This window comes from Lutra lutra, chromosome 12 (genome assembly GCF_902655055.1).
Source record: "Lutra lutra chromosome 12, mLutLut1.2, whole genome shotgun sequence".
NCBI classification, from domain to species: domain Eukaryota; kingdom Metazoa; phylum Chordata; class Mammalia; order Carnivora; family Mustelidae; genus Lutra; species Lutra lutra.
This window is the reverse complement of record NC_062289.1, coordinates 48,031,882-48,053,247: the sequence shown is the minus strand read 5'-3', so window position 1 is coordinate 48,053,247 and position 21,366 is coordinate 48,031,882. Positions and strand designations below refer to the sequence as shown.

The 21,366-nt window shown below is 46.2% G+C and overlaps 1 protein-coding gene across 2 annotated transcripts in view; it reads left to right on the top strand.

Annotated features, from left to right (window-relative positions):
- LAMA3 (laminin subunit alpha 3) overlaps positions 1–21,366 on the top strand; it is a 262,818-nt gene that overhangs the window by 158,838 nt on the left and 82,614 nt on the right. For both annotated transcript variants that reach the window (XM_047697035.1, XM_047697036.1), the window contains exons 32-37: positions 686–890; positions 12,333–12,477; positions 13,155–13,295; positions 14,591–14,752; positions 17,224–17,322; positions 19,548–19,631. In XM_047697035.1, the coding sequence (XP_047552991.1) occupies positions 686–890; positions 12,333–12,477; positions 13,155–13,295; positions 14,591–14,752; positions 17,224–17,322; positions 19,548–19,631 (836 nt within the window). The remainder of the gene's footprint in view (positions 1–685; positions 891–12,332; positions 12,478–13,154; positions 13,296–14,590; positions 14,753–17,223; positions 17,323–19,547; positions 19,632–21,366) is intronic.

Genomic DNA, 21,366 nt, shown 5'->3' with positions numbered 1-21,366 from the left:
CTTAAGCATCGAACTATTAGCTCCATCCCTCTTCCTCGGGGAAGCCCCTTCAATTTTTGCAGCCTAACCAAAACTCAGTTGAAATAAGAGGAGAGCCAAGGTCACAGGCGCCTAGTGCTTTCTGAATGGGAACCTGGGGACTTTTATCGAAGACCCATCCTGTGGCCTGAGACACAGAGTCAGTACCTGCCATGGGGTGGCAGCGAGGGGTATGTGTGTGGTGCAAACAGAGTCTTCACCTGGAGACCAGCCCTTGCCTAATGAGGATCCTGCTGCTGCTTTATGCCCTGACCTAGAGCTCTGTCACTCTAAGGTGACATGGAGCCCCTTCAGGGAGCCCGTATGGAGAGGCCCCCCGACAGATGAGAGGTGTCTCATTAGAATGGCTTGTAACTATGGCTGGGTGAGTTCCTTGAAGCTCCTGTCTTGGTACCAGTGGGTCCAGCTGCGGCGTCAGTCAACGTTCCCACACTATAGGTGCTGTGAGCATTTGGTATAGTTGGTCCGAGCCCCAAGAAAGATACCTTTCAGATCAGCTGCACTCAGTAATGCCATAATGAAGAAAAAAGCAAGATGTTTATCCCAGGCCCCTTGGAAGCTTCTGGAAATGCTGGCAGTGGGTGAAGTCTGCTAGAGGCCAGGTGGCATCTCTCCCTTACACCGTGTCTCTTTATTCTCTGGCCAGCTTGCAACTGTGGCCCACGCCTCTGTGAAGAGATGACAGGGAAGTGCCTCTGCCCTCCCCGCACCGTCAGGCCCCAGTGTGAGGCGTGTGACATGCATTCCTTCAGCTTCCACCCCCTGGCTGGCTGTGAAGGTTGCAACTGTTCCAGGAGAGGCACAGTTGGGGTCACCACCCCAGAATGCAACAGGGACCATGGGCAGTGCAGGTGAGCCTGGGGGATTAACCTGTTAGGTCCTAGGGAAGGTGTCCTCTGCACACACCAGTCACCATTCCTTCCCATGTCTCACAGGTCCAAAGATGGCACCATGCTCACCTCAGGGTGGAGCTCCCCACCCTAGATGGGCTGTGGTGTGTGGGGTAACTGGGCCCCTCAGGTTCAGGGTAGCCTGGCAGAGCCCACAAACTGAGGGCCACAAACTGCCTTCTCAGACTCTGCAGCATTATTCTCGGGGTGTCCAATATGTATGCATAATTAAGTTTTCTTTTCTTCTACTGTGTCACTGTGTGGCGAGCACCTATCCATTGGTATTTAGGTTTGGGCTCCAAGTCTTCATTCAAGGGTAAGCTGGCGTTTTTGTTGAGGACGGTGTGTGACAAAGTCCAAGGGCCTCAGGCCTGCTGCCCTCAGGCAAACTCAAAGGTGTGCTGGGCCTTGGCGGGGGGCGCTGAGGGGGCAGGCGAGGGAGGAAGGTAGACGCTGGAGAGCCTGACCTGAGAGTGAGGCTGCCCTTGGGACTGACTGAGAGGCCCTGTGCACGACTGGTAAGGGGCAGTGGCAAACGTCAGTTCCCACAAATGCTGCGTTGCTAAGAGCTTTGGCTCCGTGGGTTGAGCTCTGTGTCGGGAGCTAGAGGCCAGTGTCCCGTGATTGCAGGTACTGAGCCTGATCTCAGCAGGACTGGGGAATGGCCCCACGGGATGCCAGATGGATCCATTCTTCTAGAAGTGGCTGGAAAGAGTCAGGAGGGGGTTATGGGGGCGGAACACTGAGCTTCCACATCCCCTGCGGTATGGCAGTGTGCAGGAGCCCGTGTAGGGCTCACCGCCCACCCTACGCTCCCCCACCTATGGGGAGTAGATGTTTTGGGGTCTGTGTGGGTGATCTGGGTGTGACAGCCGTGGGTGGGTGGGTGGGGACAGCGGCAGGCATCTGTGACCCCAGCTCAAGGGCGGCTCTCATTTGCTGTGGCTGTTGTAACAAATTACCACAAACAGGGTGACTTAAAGCAATAGAAATTTATTTTCTCATAGTCCTAAAGGCCGAAAGCCTGAAATCAAGGTGTTGACAGCACCGTGCCCTTTCTCAAGTCTCTGGGAGAGAATCTGTTCTGTGCTTTTCTCTTACCTTCTCGTGTTCCCAGCAATCCTTGGAGTTGCTTGGCTTGTGGACCTGTCACTCCAATCTCTGCTCCGCTGTGACAGGGATGTGCCTGGCGTGTCTCGGTCCTTACATGGCGCCCTCTTCTCTGTGTGCGCCTCTTCTCATAAGGACATGAGTTGGACTGGATCAGGACCCACCTTAGGCCAGCATGACCTCATCGTCGCTTGATTATATCTGCAAACACCCTCTTTCCAAATCAGATCACCTTCTCAGGTACCGGAGATAAGAACTCGAACATATCTTTCTGGGGGCCAAGCTCAACTCTCTGTAATGGTGACAATCACTTTTCCTAAGGAAAAGGAAGGACCCTTCCCCACACCTTTAATTGCTGCCCGGGGGCCTCCCAGCCCCTTTGTGCCACAGGAAAGGAAGCAGAGTGACAATGTGAGTCATGAAACATTCCAAGTCTTTCAAACCACAGCTGTGAGCGCACCCTGAGTCAGCTCCGTTGCTCACCCCACTCAGACTGTGAGTGGACACCGAAGGCGATTTGCAGAAAGGATTTTGGGGTGATGTCCGGAGTTGTTTAATCACCACAAGTTCTCATACACTAGGTTCTGTTCTGTCCAGTGCTTAAGCTGTTCTCTGAACGAAAGTCAGGCTCTTAGTTCATTACTGGAGATCCTACACTAGGTCTAGAAGGCGCCCATGGGCCCGTGGAAACCTCTAGCTTATTCCCGAGGACAGTGGCACCTGGGCCCAGAGCACAGATGCGCAGGAGTGCGTAAGCTCAGAGCTACACCGGGCCCGAGGGGATGCTCATAGGCTCCTGGCTGCAGAGGCGGGAGGAGCTTGGGAAGTGAAGAGACCCTGTCTGTGCCGATCTTGATGCAATCAACTTTACAGAAGGGAGAGAGAAAGACGAGCTGTGTGTGATCCTGTGACTTCGTGGCTGACCTATGTTTGCCTCCCCAGGGAAAACTGCCTCCATTCCCTCTCTTTGAACCCTTGGTCTGAAACAGTAGCTGGACAAATACCAGAATCTCATAGATTTGGTCGATCACACCACCACACGGCCTCAGTTCAGCGGGGCTGTTTGGTATTCCTTCCGACATCTCCTCTCCTGACCTCTTCATTCCACAGAGCTGTCTTTTTTCCTTCTGTTCTTTCAGTGGTGGGTATCACTTTCTGTCTGGAGGCTAATAGCTCCACTATGATTTCCATTTTGTTCTTTTCTATCTGTACCAGAGCCTTCCTCCCTCAAATAGGGAATGTGCACTATTATTTGCCGTCACTCCCTTACCACTCACCTCTCCCTTTTCATGTTCCCAGAGGTGCCAATCTCCCTTTCTGGAAAACCAGAACTCTCTTAGAGACAGCCCACTGGTGGCCAGTCATAAACATTTGACACCAGAGCTCCAGCATATTTGTGAATAAAATGTGTGGCTCTCAATGGAAACATCCACAAGGATAAGGAGGATGGAATATTTCTATCCAGGAAGCCAAGACGGCAATACCAACAAGGTCCGCCATCTTGGGTTTGAAAAGGTGATCACAGGAGAGTTAGAACAAGAGTTAAAAGGCAGTCAGTCAAGCGGTCTGTTGCTGTTGAAACATGTCAGCAGTACCCCTGTCTAAAAGACACACAAACAGGCGGCTCCTGGGTGGCTCAGTCAGTTGAGCATCTGCTTTTTTTTTTTTTTTTAAGATTTTATTTATTTATTTGACAGACAGAGATCACAAGTAGGCAGAGAGAGAGAGGGAAGCAGGCTTCCTGCTGAGCAGAGAGCCCAATGTGGGGTTCGATCCCAGGACCCTGGGATCCTGACCTGAGCTGAAGGCAGAGGCTTAACCCACGGAGCCACCCAGGCGCCCCAAGCATCTGCCTTTGACTCAGGTCATGATCTCAGGTTCTGGGATCGAGCCCTGCATCCGACTCCCTGCTCACTGGGGAATCCGCTTCTCCCTCTCTTTCTGCCCCTCCTTCTCCTGCTCGCGCACCCTCTCTCTCTTTCCCTCTCAAATAAATAAAATCTAAAAAAAAGGCCAAAAGAACAGGTTCCATTTGAACAGCAGAATAAACAATGCATCAGTCACCTGGAGGATGAGAAACCCTGGGAAGAGCAGGAGAGGAGGACCAGCAAGCAGGACCAGCAAGCGCGCATGGAAAGGTTACACGGGCCCGGGAGTCCTGGCAGAGGCTGGAGCGCAGGATTCTGTAGTGGCCCAATCACATCTCCATGAAGCAACTTAAAGCCCTAAATACTGAAAACATTACAGCACTCCCATATAATTAAAAGAAACACACAGCCATAAAAATAAGGTCAAGGCAGACCAGCAGAGCGCTGTTTTTCCGTAATGTCTACTTCGGTTTTTCTTTTACAAGCAGAATATACAAGTCAAGAGCTTGGGGCTGGAATGGAAGTTTGGGACTCGGTTAGAGTGAGGAGGACCCCAAGGAGGAGGCATGGACACACAGGAGGAAACAGCCACTGTGCGTTCTGCGGGGGTACCTTCCTTTAACTGTGGGAGGCAGAGGAGCCGAGGAGATGGAGACTCAGTTTTCAAGCAGGGGATAGAGAGGAATTCTCCGTCTGAGAAATAATGGGAGAGTTTTAAGGGGGAGTAACTGGTCAACAGAATAAGTTGCTGCAGACACAACCGCACACGTGGCTTCCGAATGCTGCTGCCGCAGAAAAGGGAAATCAAGGATGCATTAAAGGGCGCCTGGGTGGCCAAGTGGGTTAAGCCTCTGCCTTTGGCTCAGGTCATGATCTCAGGGTCCTAGGATCAAGCCCCGAATTGGGCTCTCTGCTCAGCAGGGAGCCTGCTCCCCCCCACCCCTCTCTGCCTGCCTCTCTGCCTACTTGTGATCTCTCTCTGTGTCAAATAAATAAACAAAATCTTAAAAAAAAAAAAAGCATTGAAAATTTTAAAAACACATCGAGGCACCATCTGTAATAAATAAATAGTTTTACTCTAGTATCTTAGGTAGAAATTATAAGGGGCGTTTAACAAACTTTCACTGGCCAATGACAATTTTTTCCCATTTTTCAAAATTTAAATTCAGTTAGCCAACATGTAGTACATCATTAGTTTTTTGCGTCGTGTTCAATGATTCATTAGTTGCATAGAACAATGACAATTCTGTTGACTGGAAAAGCCCTAACTCAGGTCCAAGGCATGCTGCACAGTTTTGCCCAAACCCAAGGAAACACCAACAGGAATGGAGTCTCTTTGACCTGTATCTCACCCGAACCAAAAGGTGAAATTGTTTATCTTGACGTTACCAAAGAGACTGTAATAACCTAATGGGATGACTTATCTCTCCATGATCAAAGTGATTTGTCATGAAAGGGCTCTTAACAGATAGTCTCAGAAAAATTTTCAGTTTATGATGGCTATAAATCATACAGATTACTCATGTTAATTCCACTCTTGAAGCTGAAAAGGCTTTTGATTACCCAAAAGATTATTTCTTTAGAAAATATTAGAAGAAAGAATGTCCTTCTTCCACCCCCAAATGAAATTTCCTAATGAAAATGAAGAATGTGTTTGGAGGAACCTAAAGTTCACAGGAAAGAAATGATCAAAGAAACCTGGAACTTGCAACAAGTAGAAAAATACATCCTTTTTCAGTGATAAAACAGACTCTCTTGAAGGTGTACATATTGTCACAGATCACAAAGCTTAAAAATTGGAATTTTCAAATTTTATTTCACTGTTTATAGGTGTTCAAGTTTATCATATTAAAAGAAAATGAAACTATTAAAAATATTAATCTACCTTAAAATAAGTTATAAAAATAATTGTAGCAATCTCTACCTTATTCAATCTCTACCTTATTAAAACTGGTATAATTTTAGAAGCAATTGGGAATAAATTAGGTTGCAGCCATAAAACTGAGTCCTCGACTCACCTTTGTCTTAAACTAGCTAGAAGACTGAGCAAGTTACTCTGCCTTTCTGGCTCTCAGTTTCCTAAGCCATTAAACATTTGGTAAAATTATCTCTACCTTCCTACCTAAATTTAAAATCCTGTTCTATTTCCTCTTCAATCTCTGATTGTAACATGCAAAATATTGCAAAATTATATTGTACAAATGCCAAGAAGTCCATTATTTTCTCTGGTGCTAGATCAAGGTCCTAAAGATGCTTATATTGATCAAGATTTTGTTTTTAATAGCAACACTAATTCAATCTGATAGAAAGCCAATGAAAATGTACCTTTGCCTTGCTTTTAATAATGGAAGGTTATGTCATCAGATTCTGTGAACAAACAAAAGGGCTAGAATATCCTCAGAAGATTTTGTCAATCATTGACAGATACAAGAAGCCAGGCATCACTGCTTTAAAAAACTAGCTGACCCCTTTCAGGCTATTTTTTTTTTAATGATTTTATTTATTTAGGGGTGCCTGGGTGGCTCCATGGGTTAAAGCCTCTGCCTTCGGCTCGAGTCATGATTCCAGGGTCCTGGGATCGAGCCCCACATCGGGCTCTCTGAATAGCAGGGAGCCTGCTTCCACCTCTCTCTCTCTCTGCCTGCCTCTCTGCCCACTTGCGATCTCTGTCTGTCAAATAAATAAATAAAATCTTTTTTTTTTAAAGATTTTATTTATTTATTTATTTGACAGGCAGAGATCGCAAGTGGGCAGAGAGGCAGGCAGAGAGAGAGGGGGGAAAGCAGGCTCCCTGCTGAGCAGAGAGCCCGATGCGGGGCTCAATTCTAGGACCCGAGATCATGACCTGAGCCGAAGGCAGAGGCTTTAGCCCACGGAGCCACCCAGGCGCCCCCCTTTCAGGCTATTAGATCAACTAGAGGAGATGGTGCTCCATCAGGATCTTTCAGTAAAGCCACGTGTACAAATGTGCATTTTCAGAATAGCAGTAGCAAAAGGAATGCCTTTTGTGGGGGAGGGACCCCTATCTCCATGAATCCCCACAGATTTACTCAATGTTTGTGTTAGATGGAAAAATAAAATACCCGGAAAGGTCGTAGACTTGGCCTTCTTGGGACGAAGTGCTTCCAGCTACAGGCATAGTTCCATCAGCCGTACCAACTTGGAGAAGCAATTCTTAGGATGCACGTCATTGATTAATAGGAACGGTATATTCCAGGCAGCTGGGAGGCGGACAGGGAACACTGGGCCTTGGTGGTGAGCAGGGTGGACGGGGTCCTGCCACAGGGATATAGAGCTCAGAATTCTTACCTCCATTTTCTTTGTCTTCCTTAACATTCTGTAACACCAGTGTCTTTCTCCATGTCTCTCTGAATGATCGCTCTGTGGCTTTGTCCCTGGTTCCATCTCCCGCAGACAAAGATGTGTGGTGTGAGTTTGCACAGGCTTCATATGGAATGGGCCCAGCCCATTCTCCTGGCTTCAGTCACCCCCACTCCAGAGCCGGAGCTCTGGTCCTGACCCTCGATGGCTAGCTTATCCCACCTTCATTGCAAATCAATTCAACCTCTCTTCTTTTATTGGCTTTACTTAAGGGACCTCGGACAAGTCCCCTAAACTCTTTGAATACCTGTCCCCTCATATGTATAATGAAGTATTTGATGAACTTGAAGGGCCCTTACAACTCCAAAATTCTGATTCCATAGTTGAAACCCATGTCATTGTCTTGCCTTGCCTTCAAACCATTTCTCTTTTTTACTTTTTTTCTTCCTTTTTTTTTTTTTTAAATTCTACTTACTGGTGACAGTCCCTTCCCAGTCCCCAAAGCCTGAAATCCCAGTATCATCTAAGAATAACCCCTTTTCCCTACAGTTGATCAGGTGTCAACTTCTGGCCGGGTATGTATCCTCTCCTTTCTTTCCATGGCTCTCTGCTCTCTGCTGCTACCTTGGTTAAGTTCCTTGACCCTCTCACCTTTGAAAGATTCCATGCTCTCCTAACTGACCTTCTTTTCCTGGTTTACTCATGTACTCATTCTTCATTTGTCCCCTACCCCCTTTTTGGCTCCTTACTTGAAAGGGAATATGCCAAATACACAATTACCCGGATTTAAAAATCTGTTTTCCCCATAATTTTGGCACTAACACATGGAACTATTAATCTAGTCTACAGAACTTGAGGCAATGTTGATAAATGCATATAGGCTTGTGATTTTATCTTCTTGGTGTTTTTTTTAGCTAGGATGAAACACTTTTCTCAGTTACTGTGATTTTTTATTTTTGCCTTAAATCCTGTTTTGTGGGTGCCTGGGTGGCTCAGTGGGTTAAAAAGCCTCTGCCTTCAGCTCAGGTCATGATCCCAGGGTCCTGGGATCGAGACCCGCATCAGGCTCTCTGCTCGGCAGGGAGCCTGCTTCCTCCTCTCTCTCTGCCTGACTCTCTGCCTACTTGTGATCTCTCTCTCTCTGTCAAATAAATAAATAAAATCTTTTAAAAAAATTCTGTTTTGTTAGATACCAATATATTTTATTGCTCAAACCAGATCTAGCACTGACTCTAGCTTGGGTGCTGTGCCTCATCTATCAGAGGTCATGGTCTCGCAGGGGAAGCTGTACGAACCACTAATGGCAATGTGGCATGGTGGGCGCCATGTTGTGTGCCAGTCTCCCAGGTGCCACTTCCATCACATTACTCTGCACAAGAGCCTGTCTCAGCTCCCTGACAGGATAAAGACCAGCTTTCATGGTCATATGGCCCCCCACTACCCTAACTTAAGCCTTTTTGCAGCTTTCTTCTCTGGCTTGGTTTTCTTACTTTCTCTAAACACTTTACATATGTTCAGTTCTCCAGGCATGAGTTCTCCTCCTCGCTCTACTGTTACCCCCACATTCTGTGTATCCTTCAAGAATTATGTGTGAAAAGTACAAACCCCAAGAAGGCACGAAGCCTTCTAGAGTCCACAGGGACATCCTCAACATCTCAGTGCCTCAAGCTGGCCATCCCAGTTTTCATGTGATTACCTCACTTTTGGCATCTCTGTGTCCTGTGTTCTCAGTGGAAATGTGCCAAGGTCAAGACCGACTAACTCTACTTTTTCCCCTCCCCCCTGCATCCCCTACCACACTTGGTGATTATTGAGTAAATCAATGAAGGCAGAAGGTAGACTTTGGACTCTAGATGACAACTGGAGTCGATGGGAGTGTAATATTAAGAGACCCACCATACGTAATGAGCAAAAGGTAGAGTTTCCTCTAACACCTGGCTTTCTAGTTGTCTGTGCCACATGGAGAGCACACACACATGCGCACATGTTATTACATAAGCCTTGGCCATGAGCCCATTGCCTTGGAGATGAATCCTCTTGACCCACACCCCCAGCGCTGCTGTTCCGCACCTACAGGCAGCTTCTGCCGGAGACTCCTTGCCCTTTCAGGGAGGGCAGCTCTTTGGGCAGCAGAGTATCTCTCTGGAGAAATGTGTCAAGGTCAGGCTGACTTTAGCTAGTTTCTAAGAGATGTTCAGCCAGACTTTACAGAAGAAGTTTCCTTTTTATTCCCTGTTGTCATGACACCACCAAAAAGTCCTCTGGTTGCTTGTTTTTGTCCAGGATTCATATGCTCAGTGCTCAGGAATCCCGATGTTATATTCTCTGTGTTTTGGTTAACCCTTCCTTGTCAACCCCACCTGGGGCCTTTGGGGTCAGCTCACAGGTCCCTGCTCTTCGCACTCTGCCTGGTTTCTTGCTTTTTCTCATCCACTCTTAGGCACTTGTGTGCGGAGTGCGGTCCAGAGCTTTGCCTCACGTCACCGACATGGCCACATGCCCTCAGCCCACCTGTCCCCGCCACCACCATCTCACAGCCTTCTGAAATAAGGAGGCAAGGAAGGATTTTGCTTCCGTTTCTCCTTGTCTCCACAAGCAGCTTCCGCAGCTGCCCTCCCTGCAAAACGCTCCAGTTCCTTTCTTTTTCACTCAAGTGAAAATATAAAAAATAGGCTCCTGTCTGCCTGTCCTTGCCTTCCAGGCCCGGGTCCAGCTCATTTGCTCCAGGGGTCCCTCTTAGCCTTGTCCACCCATGGCTTTCCATATGTGAGCGGCTCCTGTGGCACCAGCGTTCAGTTAAGGCACCTATAAGCCAGAAGCCCTGTGTGTTTGCTAAAAGAAACATGGACTTTGGTTCAGCAAGCTGCCCAGCTGGCAGTGTGTGACAATAACACTGTCTCTGCACAGTGTCCTTTCCTCCTGGCCGGGTGAGAGGAGAGGAGCCTGTGCAATGTAAGTCAGGCCATCTCCCAGCTCTGCTCCTGATCGAGGGTTCCTCTTTCTGACAATTTTGGTTGGGCAGGGCTGTCTGTCTGTACTCTCTTCACTCCCCTCTCTGGACCACCAGAGCCTTATGCTCCACCCTCGCTGCTCCCTCCAGAAATAGAGAGTCATCTGGCAACAGCCATTTCTTTTTGGCTGGACTGTCTGTTTGCCTTTAGTCTGAGATTCACAAGAAGAGAGCAGGTATTATCAGTCAGAGTCTAGGAACCCTCTGAAAGTGGATGCAAATTTGTGTGTGTTGGAGAGACAGGGAGAGAATGAATGAATGAATGAATGAATGAATGAAATCTATGAGTGGTCCACAGTTTATCCAGCTTCCCAGAAGAATCTCTGACCCCTTTCCAAAGTTTCCATCCCCCACACGGGAGTGATCTCTTTAAGCAGAACGTTGACACTTTCCATCTACCTTGCCATAGGTGTGATTTGGAGAACACTTGCTTCCTTACAAAAATAATTTCTGCAGGGACTGGGTGGGGAGGAACACAAGGGGGATGGGGCTGGAACTGAAATGACATTTGACCTGCCAGCAGGTCTTGGGGGAAAAACTGAGTCTATCTTTTTGGATGTACAGAGTGGGAGAAAGGGAGTCCCATTCGCTCCCCTGAGCCAATGCTATAGCAAGAATAGTAATAGCAGATTCTTGTAGGTGTGCATGGCCCTGCTCTAAGGCTTTTCCATATATTACTTTATTTAATTTTTGCAATAATCCTACAAAGTCAGTATTATGATCTCCATGTTTAGGGGTAAGTAAATTCAGCTACAAAGAGGTTCATTTGCTCAAGGTTCTATAGCTGGTAAGCAGCAAAGCTGGAATTCAAAGGTAGGCTGACTGGTCTCGAGTATGTGTACTTAATCAAACACAAAATTCTATCCTTGGTTATAAGCAGATATTTGCCAAAGACAGACTTAGTGGGAAATCAAGTTGGATTTCTCTTTTTCAGGATGGTCCCTTGGGTAAGATATTTTAACAGGTATTGGTAGCAAGTTAATGATAAAATATTTTGGATCAGATTATACTCCCATGTTCTGATATAAAGCACATTTCCTAGTACTTTCTTTAGACCCACAAAGAAGAGATCAGCATGTGAGTCCCACCAGACGTCAGCTTGGGCTCCGAGATCAGGCTACGGGAGGCTGGCACCCACTTCCTCCTCCTCTCCTCAACCCTTGGGGTGGTGGGCTTCTCAGTTCTGCTGGCAGTGGCTACTCTTCCGTCAGCTTCTGTGCTCTCCCCTCCACTCTTGTGGCTCACGTGCTCAGACATGTGGATCCCTCCCTGCTCCCCACAGAGCCTTCCTTGGAGCCCAGGCACAGCCTCCCCGCCAGCCCTGCCCACACCAGCACCCACTCTGGTGCTCAGGCTGGATGACCGAGTGTCTTCTTGCCTTCCCCTCTTCTGTCCCCTCATCCAGAACAGCACAAGCCCCAGCAACCTCACCCCAAAATAGCTTGGAACCCTTCCCTCCTCTCCATCCCCAGGGTGTTTGGCCTACTTCAGCCCCTCTCCCTCCTGACTGAACAGCCAGCTGTGGAAATGGTCATCTTGACTGCATCCACACACACTTATCTGACCACACCCTTTCTACTTAAAATTTCTCAAGATGGTGATTCCTTTCTGAGAGCTTGCCATGTGCCAGGCACAGCCTCGTCTGTCTCCACAGCAGTCCTGGGAGGCAGCAGCTAGCAATTTTCCCCTTTCACAGATGAGAATATGAAGCCTTGGTGAGTTATTAAGATACTCTGTTGTGTGCCAGAGCTGATCAGTACTCCGGCCAGAGGGCCCTCATTACCCAGGGCTCAGCTACCTCGTTCCATTGCTACTGGACAGTGTCACAACAGCCAGCATCTCCGTCCTCATGAGATGCCTTCTGCCTCCCTCTTCAGTTCATGGGTCAGCTTTCTCCACTCATCCATGTGCTTCCTGCACACACCAGGCAGTTCCCCTCTCTTCTTCTGTCTGGAACACCCACCCCCACGACGCTTGTCCTTTTAGGCTCCCCCAGGGAAGCAGGGTCAGAGCTGCTCTGCAACAGCGCAGGCTGATTTCAGAACTGTGTGGAGACGGTGATGAAAACTTGTGCCTCCTTTGCTTTGAATATAGGTGCAAGCCCAGAGTCACAGGGCGGCAGTGCGACCGGTGCGCTTCTGGGTTTTATCACTTACCCGAGTGCCTTCCCTGCCACTGCAACAGGGATGGGACTGAGCCAGGAGTCTGTGACCCAGGGACCGGAGCTTGCCTCTGCAAGGTAAGACAGAACGTCCAGTTCTGTCACGTCAGCCACTGGTCAGTGAGGAAGTTCTTTGAGTCGGGTCAATATAGCAAAATAAATGGGAAGTAGGACTGACCTGTAACCGATTTCTACAACGCATGTAGCATTTAATAGTTATTAGCTCGTTTGATAGAAACAGAAGGGAAGACCCCCTCTTATCCTTTGGAGAATCACAAGGCAGGTACAGACCCTTTCCAGAAAAGTTGCCATAAACCTTAGTCCACAATTTTAAGAGGTTCATAGATTCCCTGGAAACTTTATTCCCAGCTCGTAGATCCCAGGTTAATAATCTGCTCCAGGGCATTCTGTCAGGTGATAAGAGAGCTTCTAAGTCCCAGCACATGTTTTGAGGTGGTAGGAAGTGGGGTGAACCAAGACCCCCATATTGTGAATCCTCATGTTGCCATTTATCTACCTTCAAGATGCCAAGGGGCATCTTGTGAGATCTAGAAGATTCTCTCTTTCACTTGAATATGGTAGAAGAGTTTAAACAATTAATGTGACAGAAAAGCTTCACAACTATGTAAATTTCATGTTTTGTTAGCATCCATGTTCTAACATCTTGTATTGACAATAAATTTGGGAAAGTAGCAAACTGAAATCAGAGAAGCTTTAGAGGAAATGATCTCTCGTTTTGTGTTTTATTTCAATAGGAGAATGTGGCGGGTACAGAATGTAATGTGTGTCGAGAAGGATCGTTCTACTTGGACCCAGCAAATCCCAAGGGCTGTACCCGCTGCTTCTGTTTTGGAATAAGTAATCGTTGTCACAGTACACATAAAAGAAGAGCTAAGGTATGCAAGGAAGTCAAAGTTTGGTTTTTAGTTAGTACTTCCAAGTGGGGAAGAAGTGGATTGTCCTGGAGCATGAAGGGCTGGTGGAGATTTTATATATTACTTTGTTGAAGTGTTAAACTTCGCCCTCAGCATCCCTCAGCTTGCGGTGCTCTTCCCACAGATGTTCTCATACTCAGTGCCCCAGTTTGTTAGGTGGGCTCAAGCGGCTCCTGCTCAGAGGGGCCTTCCCTCAGCACTCCCTATGAAGTAGCTCACCCTTCTTAGTGTACTCTAGCATTTATCCCTTCCTGACATACTATACAGTTTAGTTTTAAAATTTGTTTATTATGTATCTTCCTCCAACACTAGCTTTTAAGCTCCTTATGCATTCCCGGGGGCTAACACTGGATCCAGAATATAGTAGGTGCTCAATAAACACTACACTCATCGGCTAAATGGAGTTGGTCACTCTTTTCCCTTGCTGCTTCTTATCTGCTTATTTTCTTTCCATTTTACTTTCTGTCTCAATTACTTTACATGAACATTTAAGTTAAATTTTTAAAATTATTTATGTGAGTTTTTTAATTAACTCCATGAAACTGAAACTTTTGTTGCCTCCACTATTCCATGAACCAGCATCTCATGGTTCCTTTCTTTGTATGAGCGATGTCTTACGTCCAACAGATACTCAAGAAAAGGTTATTTTATATATGTCATTTCCAAAAGGAATGTAGGCTTGTAGTTGAGGGAAAAATATTAGTTTATAAATCCACAGAAGTCTTCTATCTTCAGAGGAGCCCAGAAACATTATTCCTAATCAATGTCTTATCAATTCCTCCCCTCCCCCCATCATTTAACTCTTGGCTTCCTGTCTGATCAGGGAAATATGTAGTTATGAGGATTTATTTAGAGGAAAGTAATGAGAGCAGGCCACTGTGTTCCACCTCACATTTGCTTTCTAAGGAACTCACTATTAAAATGTGCCCATAGTCCTAGTTATTATTCCCACACTTATTTATATATTACTCAGACATTTATTGAACACCTGCTAAATGTCAAGAACCCAGGATGTATGCTGGGATACAAAGATCAATCCCACATACATAGGATCACTGTTGTCTGAGAACTCCTAGTTGTCTTGGGGCAGTGGGAGGCAGTGCTGGGTGAGAGTTCTGTGCAAGCTCAGGAGGGGGCATATACAGGAAGCCTCCAGAACAAGATGGCCACCCCATGGTTTTTTCTACTGTGCATAATTCAGCCATCACCAGAGAAGCTGAAGGCACATGTTTCCATCCTTTGCTCTTGTGTTCTAGTTTGTGGATATGATGGGTTGGCGCCTGAAGACGGCGGACGGAACAGACATCCCTGTCTCCTTCAACCCGGGCAGCAGCAGCGTGGTCGCAGACCTCCAGGAGCTGCCCTCCACAGTCCACAGTGCGTCCTGGGTTGCACCTCTTTCCTACCTGGGAGACAAGGTAAGGGCATCCTGTCGTTCTCCTGAGCCTTCGCCGAGCCCCCTCCGTCACTGTGTGAGCATCATTTCCTGTCTGGAAGGAAGCGTCAGGAAGTTCGGGTTACTAAAACTAAAGAAATTAGATGAGCTACAAACACAGGAAAGATGCTGCCCTCCCCTGGGAGGGGCTGAGTGTACCCCACATGTGTTCGCTCCCCAGCAAAGGAAATCATGCACCACGGCTTTTCTCTGGTTTTACTTAAACATTTAAATAATACCTGTTGCAAATGGGGCATGTGTGCTTTTCAAAGCCAGTGCTAAGAATTCTTTGTTTTAAAGCAGAAGAAAGGCTCCTTGTCAGGAAAACAAAAGCTGAAAAGTGACTCACGAGCTTATTAAAAGAAGCACAGGATCCGGGGGCAGCTTGGCTGTCATTAGCAGAATCGCAGGCAGTTAGTGAGACGCTCCTGTTCCTCTGGGAGCTTGTAAACAAGTTGCTCTTCCTTTGCTGCACAAATTGGCATAGCTTGGCCCCCTACACTTGTTTCAGAGGACGGAAGTGTGGGCTTCCTGTAGAAACATCATCCAGTAACGTATGCACCAGGTAGCAGAGGGTAGAATGTTCTAGAAGGTGTAGATGTCACAGGGCCCAGCTCAGGAGGCAGCATATTCTCTTAGAATCACTAAATATGAGGGCCTTGTCAGCCAGAGATCTATAATTCTGTCTCCTGGTTGAAGGACTTTGGGTTTTGACCTTTGAGTGTGGGCAATGTTGCTCCTCTCTTATAACCCCTCTCCTCCCTCATTTAATGCTCATCTTCGCCTTCACATGGCAATCCCGTGTAGAGCTCATCTATTACTCTGCAAACAATTACCCCAAAACTGTGCAGCTTAAAGAAGCAGTCCTCTTGCCCAGTTTCTGTGGATCAGGAATTCAGGAGTAGATGGCTCAAGGTTTCTCATAGAGTTATGGGCGAGATGTCGGCCGGGCCTGGCTCCAGACCTGGAGGGTCCACCTCCGGGCTCAGTCATGTGGTTGTCATAAGCCTCTGTTCCTCACTGGCTACTGAGGAGAGCACTCATCCCAGGAGTCCCCCAGGTGCTACCTAAGACTCCCCCTGACAGGGCACCTGGCTTCTCCTAAAATAACCAATAGAAAAAGATAGGTGGTGGGGGGAGAGAGAGAGAGAAATGGAGAGAGAGAGGGAGGGAAACTCAGAATAGAAACCACAATCTTTTTATGACCTAATTTCAGAAATAATGTACCCTTACTTCTGCCACATTCCGTTCATTAGAAGCCAGTCATAAGTCCAGTCCAACTTCAAGGAGGAGATTTAAGCTCCACCTCCTGAAGACAAAAGTATCAGAGAATCTGTGGCCATATTTTAAAAACCACCTTAGCCCATCAGAAAGACAGTATTTAATCTCCGTAGGATGATTTATTAACCTGGAATACTTCCAGACTCTACAATCATAGCTCTGTGATTTGGTCAGTTTGCAGATTCTAGGGGACTTTGGTGAATGGGGGCCCAGAAATGCTGTTCCCTCTCCCCTGCTCCAAATTATACGTCTGTCTCAAGAAGGGTGTTCTGTGCTGTTCCACTCTGAGGTGATACTGCCTCTTGCTTTTCTCTCTCAATTATTCCTTTCTTGACTGGTTTTTACCTTATGGGTGGGAAGTGACAGGACCGGAGTTGAAGTAGCCATCCCCAAACTATGACCTTAAACCTCCACCATGATCGTGCTACTAGGTGGCATTGAGAAAAGGTCCTTATACCCACTGGAGCAGTCTGGCATGGCTTAGTGATCATGTGGGAAATGCTCACCATCTGCTCTCAGGAGAAGTTTTTTAAAAAATTATTTCTAGAGGTTCATTTTGTAACTGATATTAACAAATTCTCTCAGTGAAATAAGAAGCCAATAGCCTAGATTTCTTAGAGTAGCTATAGATTAAATGAACATTGGTTTAGACATCATCAAGAATAGAAAGATCTTACTTCTTTCTGTGTGACTAGTATCTTTCTTTCTTTTTAAGATTTTATTTATTTATTTATTTATTTATTTATTTGAGACAGAGAGAGAGAGAACGAGAGAGCGAGCACACACAAGGAAGGGCAGAGGGAGAAGCAGACTTCCCACTGAGCAGGGAGCCTGATGCAGGGCTCAATCCCAGGATCTTGAGATCATGACCCGAGCCAAAGGCAGATGCTTAACCTACTGAGCCACCCAGGTGCTCCACTAGTATCTTTATTTTTAAGAGAAGCATCTTCTTGCTTGCGAAACAATCATGTTCACACCAAACGTCTTAAATGATATAAAATGGTACAAAGTAGAGAGCTAAAATACCATGTTCAATTCTTCACTCCCAAGATGACCACTAACAGGTAAATAGTATCTTTCCAGATCTCACGTGCCTATGTGGTTTTTATGTGATTAGTGTTTCCATGGGCTCTTCTAATGCTTGTGCTCTTGATCCTATCATTACAACTGTAGGTTTCTTCATACGGAGGCTACCTCACCTACCAAATCAAGTCCTTTGGCCTGCCTGGTGACATGGTTCTTCTGGAAAAGATGCCAGATGTTCAGTTCACTGTAGGTATCAGAACACATCCCAAGTGGCTGGAAATAGTAGTTACCATTGGTTGCTGATCCAACTTTAGGGCATCTTGATAAGTAGCCTATAAACCAATTGGATTAAGTCATTTCCAATATTTTGTAGAAATGGAAAGGGACGTTGAACATAGGTAAGCCCCTTCTCTGGATCCTGCTTCCCCTCCCCATCCAACCCCCATGGTTTCTCTTGTTTCTGCTCCCAAAGAACATAACAGTATCTCATGCTTGCTTCTTCTAAGTTATTACTTCATGTTAAATTTTTTAAAATGTCTCTATCTTTCAATTTTGTCTCACCAGTGTTTTTGAGACACTCAGAACATTGTTGTGGCCTTCCTGTTGGCAAGGCCACATCGCTGGGCTCATAAAGCACAGCTGATCCCTGTCCTTCACTCAAGTGTGAGCTAAGAGGGGAGATGGAAGAAATAGACACGTAGCTACAATCCACTGAACAAAACGTATTTGAGGTGCAGTTCAAATAAGACTCTGTGAGAATTGGGGTCTGAGTTGGGGCTTATGTGGTTGAGAAACCCTCAGAAGGCTTCATGGAAAGGGTTAATTTTGAGCCAGACCATTCAGCAGGGACTTGACAGGAGAAGCGCCCTTCTGGGGGCAAAGAAAAAAAATAAACCAGGGCAGAGGGGCAGTGCCCAAGGGGTGACCTGTCCCACTTGGCTGTATTGTCAGTGATTTCTGAGTCATAGAAAACAAGCCCAGAAGGGTAGGAAGGAGGATATCTAGTACTATGCTAAGGAATATGAGTTCATGTTGACAGTAGGGAGCCACTTTGGTTTTTTTGAGAAGAGAAGTGACATCTGTACACTGTGTACCAGCCACACGATCTAGAACTGCAATCTAGAAATTCCTTGAGGGCAGGGTCCATGTCACATTCTGCTCTGAACCTCTAGCCATCCAGGGCCCAGTATCTTGAACACAGGTTGAGGTATCTGAGCCTGAACTTGATTCTGTTTCTGGTTTTAGTGCTGTGGTTAAGGCAGTGCAATTACAGCTTCCTGTTTGGGTGTCATTCACCATAAGACAGGGACTAGCAAGTCTCACACATCTTGTCACAGCTGAGAGCCTGGCATTCTAGTAGGTTTTTGTGTTTAGGTGCTGCTGTGTTGTGTTTTGTTTTTATTGGCACCCAAATTTGTTGAACTGTTGTTTTAAAAACTACGAGGAACCTTTGTCAGACATCTTGAAAATGAAACACCAGAGATTTTAGAGGGAAAAGAGCTCCACCATAGAAATACCAGCCTGGCAGTGCTGTAGTTCAGTTTCCTACTTTTTTTTTTCAGAATACCTCCAGCTCGGGCCATTAGTACACCAGTACTTATTGTCAAAGAGTTTATTGTGCAAACGGTTGGAATTCACAGAACGCAATGACCAGAATTTCTCCTGAATTTTACCTCCGAACACGGAAAATAATTTAGGCTCCTGAAACCTTCACTCTGCTGCTTTGTTCCAAACCACTATAATTAAAAGCCTGTGGGGCATGTTTCTTAAATGAAGGTTTTCAGTGATTTGGGGTGGCAGAGAATGGTCTTTTTTCTGAAACACCAGCGCTAGCGTGTGGAACGCTTTTGGGCTTGGGGCTGTAACAGAAAAGCTAGGGTTTTTGTGTGCGGGTTTGGGGTGGAGGTGCTCATGGTGGGTGTTGACCTTCCCATTATGCCCTGTTAGGAGTCCTTAAAGAGCCCCTTTTATGGAGAGGGGGGTTCAGGGGCCAAGAGTGAACAAAGCTGGATCTCACGGGGAGTGGGCTGCAGGGCTCTCCCTCTTGCCTGTGGCAGCTCCACGGCTCGCCATTTACACAGCCTGCCAGCCCTTCCGTCCACCCTGCCCTCCTCATGAACTCACCCACCGAAGAAGCAGTTTCTTGCTACCAAAGTCTGGTCCTGTCAGCAGCAATGGAAATGCACCTCATACATTGATTGTGAAGCATGGTTTTTGTGAAACAGAAATAATAATAATCCATCTTTTTAGCCACTTTCCGTCAAGGGAATTTTCCTGGTTTCCTCTTTGTGAACATGCACTATATTAGGTATTATTTTCCTGTTTCCATTCACTAATCCTTTTGCCAGTCCGTTCATTTCATTATTTATTAGAATTGAGTATTCCATATAATGCAGTCACAGAAATTTGTTCTTATGGATTATAAAGCTCAGAATATCTCAACCATGGCACTGATGTTTTTCTTTACACAGGGTCAGCACATGTCCATCGTCTACAAGGAACCAAGTAACCCACGACCAGACCGGCTGTATCATGTGCGTGTGCAGGTGGTGGAGGTAAAGGAAACACATACCAAAAAAATCGTTCCTTTTTTTAAAGATTTTATTTATTTATTTAACAGAGAGAGAGAGAGAGAGAGCACAAGAGGGTAAGTAGTAAACAGAAAGGGAGGGAGAAGCAGGCTCCCCAGAGAGCAGGTGAGCCTGATGTGGGACTAGATCCCAGGACCCCAGAATCATGACCTGAGCTGAAGGCCATTGCTTAACCGACTGAGCTACCCAGGTGCCCCCCAAAATCGTTCTTGATGATCCTCTTTTGTTCTACACATTAGTTCTTTCAAGCAATTATGATTTTTTAATGTTATGAATTTAAAATGTTAATTATATTTATGTATATATAATTTGTATATATACATTTTAAATATAAGTTATATAAAATATACAGTTTCATCCCCATTGGGCTTTGTTTATACTATCTCTATGGCACTTAGCACAGTCTCCCCTGTCTTAGAGGTAACTATCTTTGTCTTACAAACCCCGTGAGCTTGCAAATGCTATGAGGTCGCTCCCTGTCATCCTCATGCCTTCCTCAGTGGCCAACAAATGCTTGGGATGAATGTATTGAAGAGCATGTGATCCTCTTTCTATGAGAGCAGCCATGCCAGCAAAAATGGTGGGGTGGGAATATCCACTAAATTCTCTCTTTCAGTAAAGCAATGAGAAAATTGGCAAAAATTGTTAGAATCGACTATCTAGAGCTCTGGAAATTGACCACAGGCTCACAGCAATCTGAAAAGTGTTTAATCAAGAAAACTGGCTGAATCTTGGTAAGAACCTCAGGCTCTGTGGCAGTCAGTTTGCCCTGTACCCATCCCCAACCATATCTTCACAGTAGCCTTGAAAAGCAGTAGCCCACCAGCAAGGTGAAAGCCAGTAGCCCAGCAGCCGCCAAGGGAGACAGAGTGGCATTGGAGCTTATGCAAAGCCTCACTCCCAGAGAACTGTCATAATTTGACCCGTTGGAAGGTTTTCTGGAAGATGCTCCTTCCAAGGCTGTCTTTGTTTGATCTGACTTTTGGAGCTTTCCCAAAATGAAAAGCCTTTCCCTTAGGGCTGTCATTGAAAACATTTAGAGGTAGCTCCTTAACTTCATAGCTGACTGAGGTGATAGGTAATAGCTGGAGATAATAATAGGCTAATCACAAAGCTTAAAATAAAAGGCTGGGAACAAGACATACATAGGGGCTTTGCAAATCTCCAACACAATCTTAGAAAGGTAGAAGGCCACACATAGGGATGTGAGCATGCTCAGGAAAGGCCCTAATCCCTCACCTCTGACTCACCTGACAAGACCCTAAGCCCTCACCTCTGACTCATCTTGAGGCTCTGAGCAAGCAGGAAGTGAAGACTAAAGCAGAGTTGTTAGCTGCCTGGCTGAGTGTTGACGGGTCCTTCAACATACCCACAGAACCCTTTTGCAATGACTGGGGACTTTGGTTTTAGGCATTTAAAGAAATCTGTGTCCAGTCACTAGCTGACCACTAAGCTAACCAAGCAGAGACTTTAGCAGCCATATATGACAAAGAATACAGACTTTACAGAATTCATTCGGAAAAGTCATTAAGCAAAGATACCACCAACAATAGTAAACACTAACAGCAACAAATTCTGGGGAGGGGAATAAATATGATTTCCTGAGTTGCCACATTACATTATGTTAAATGCCCAGCTGTCATAAATAAATAAATTAATTAAAAAAAGTTTTTGGAGATGTGTAAAAGAAATAGGAAAG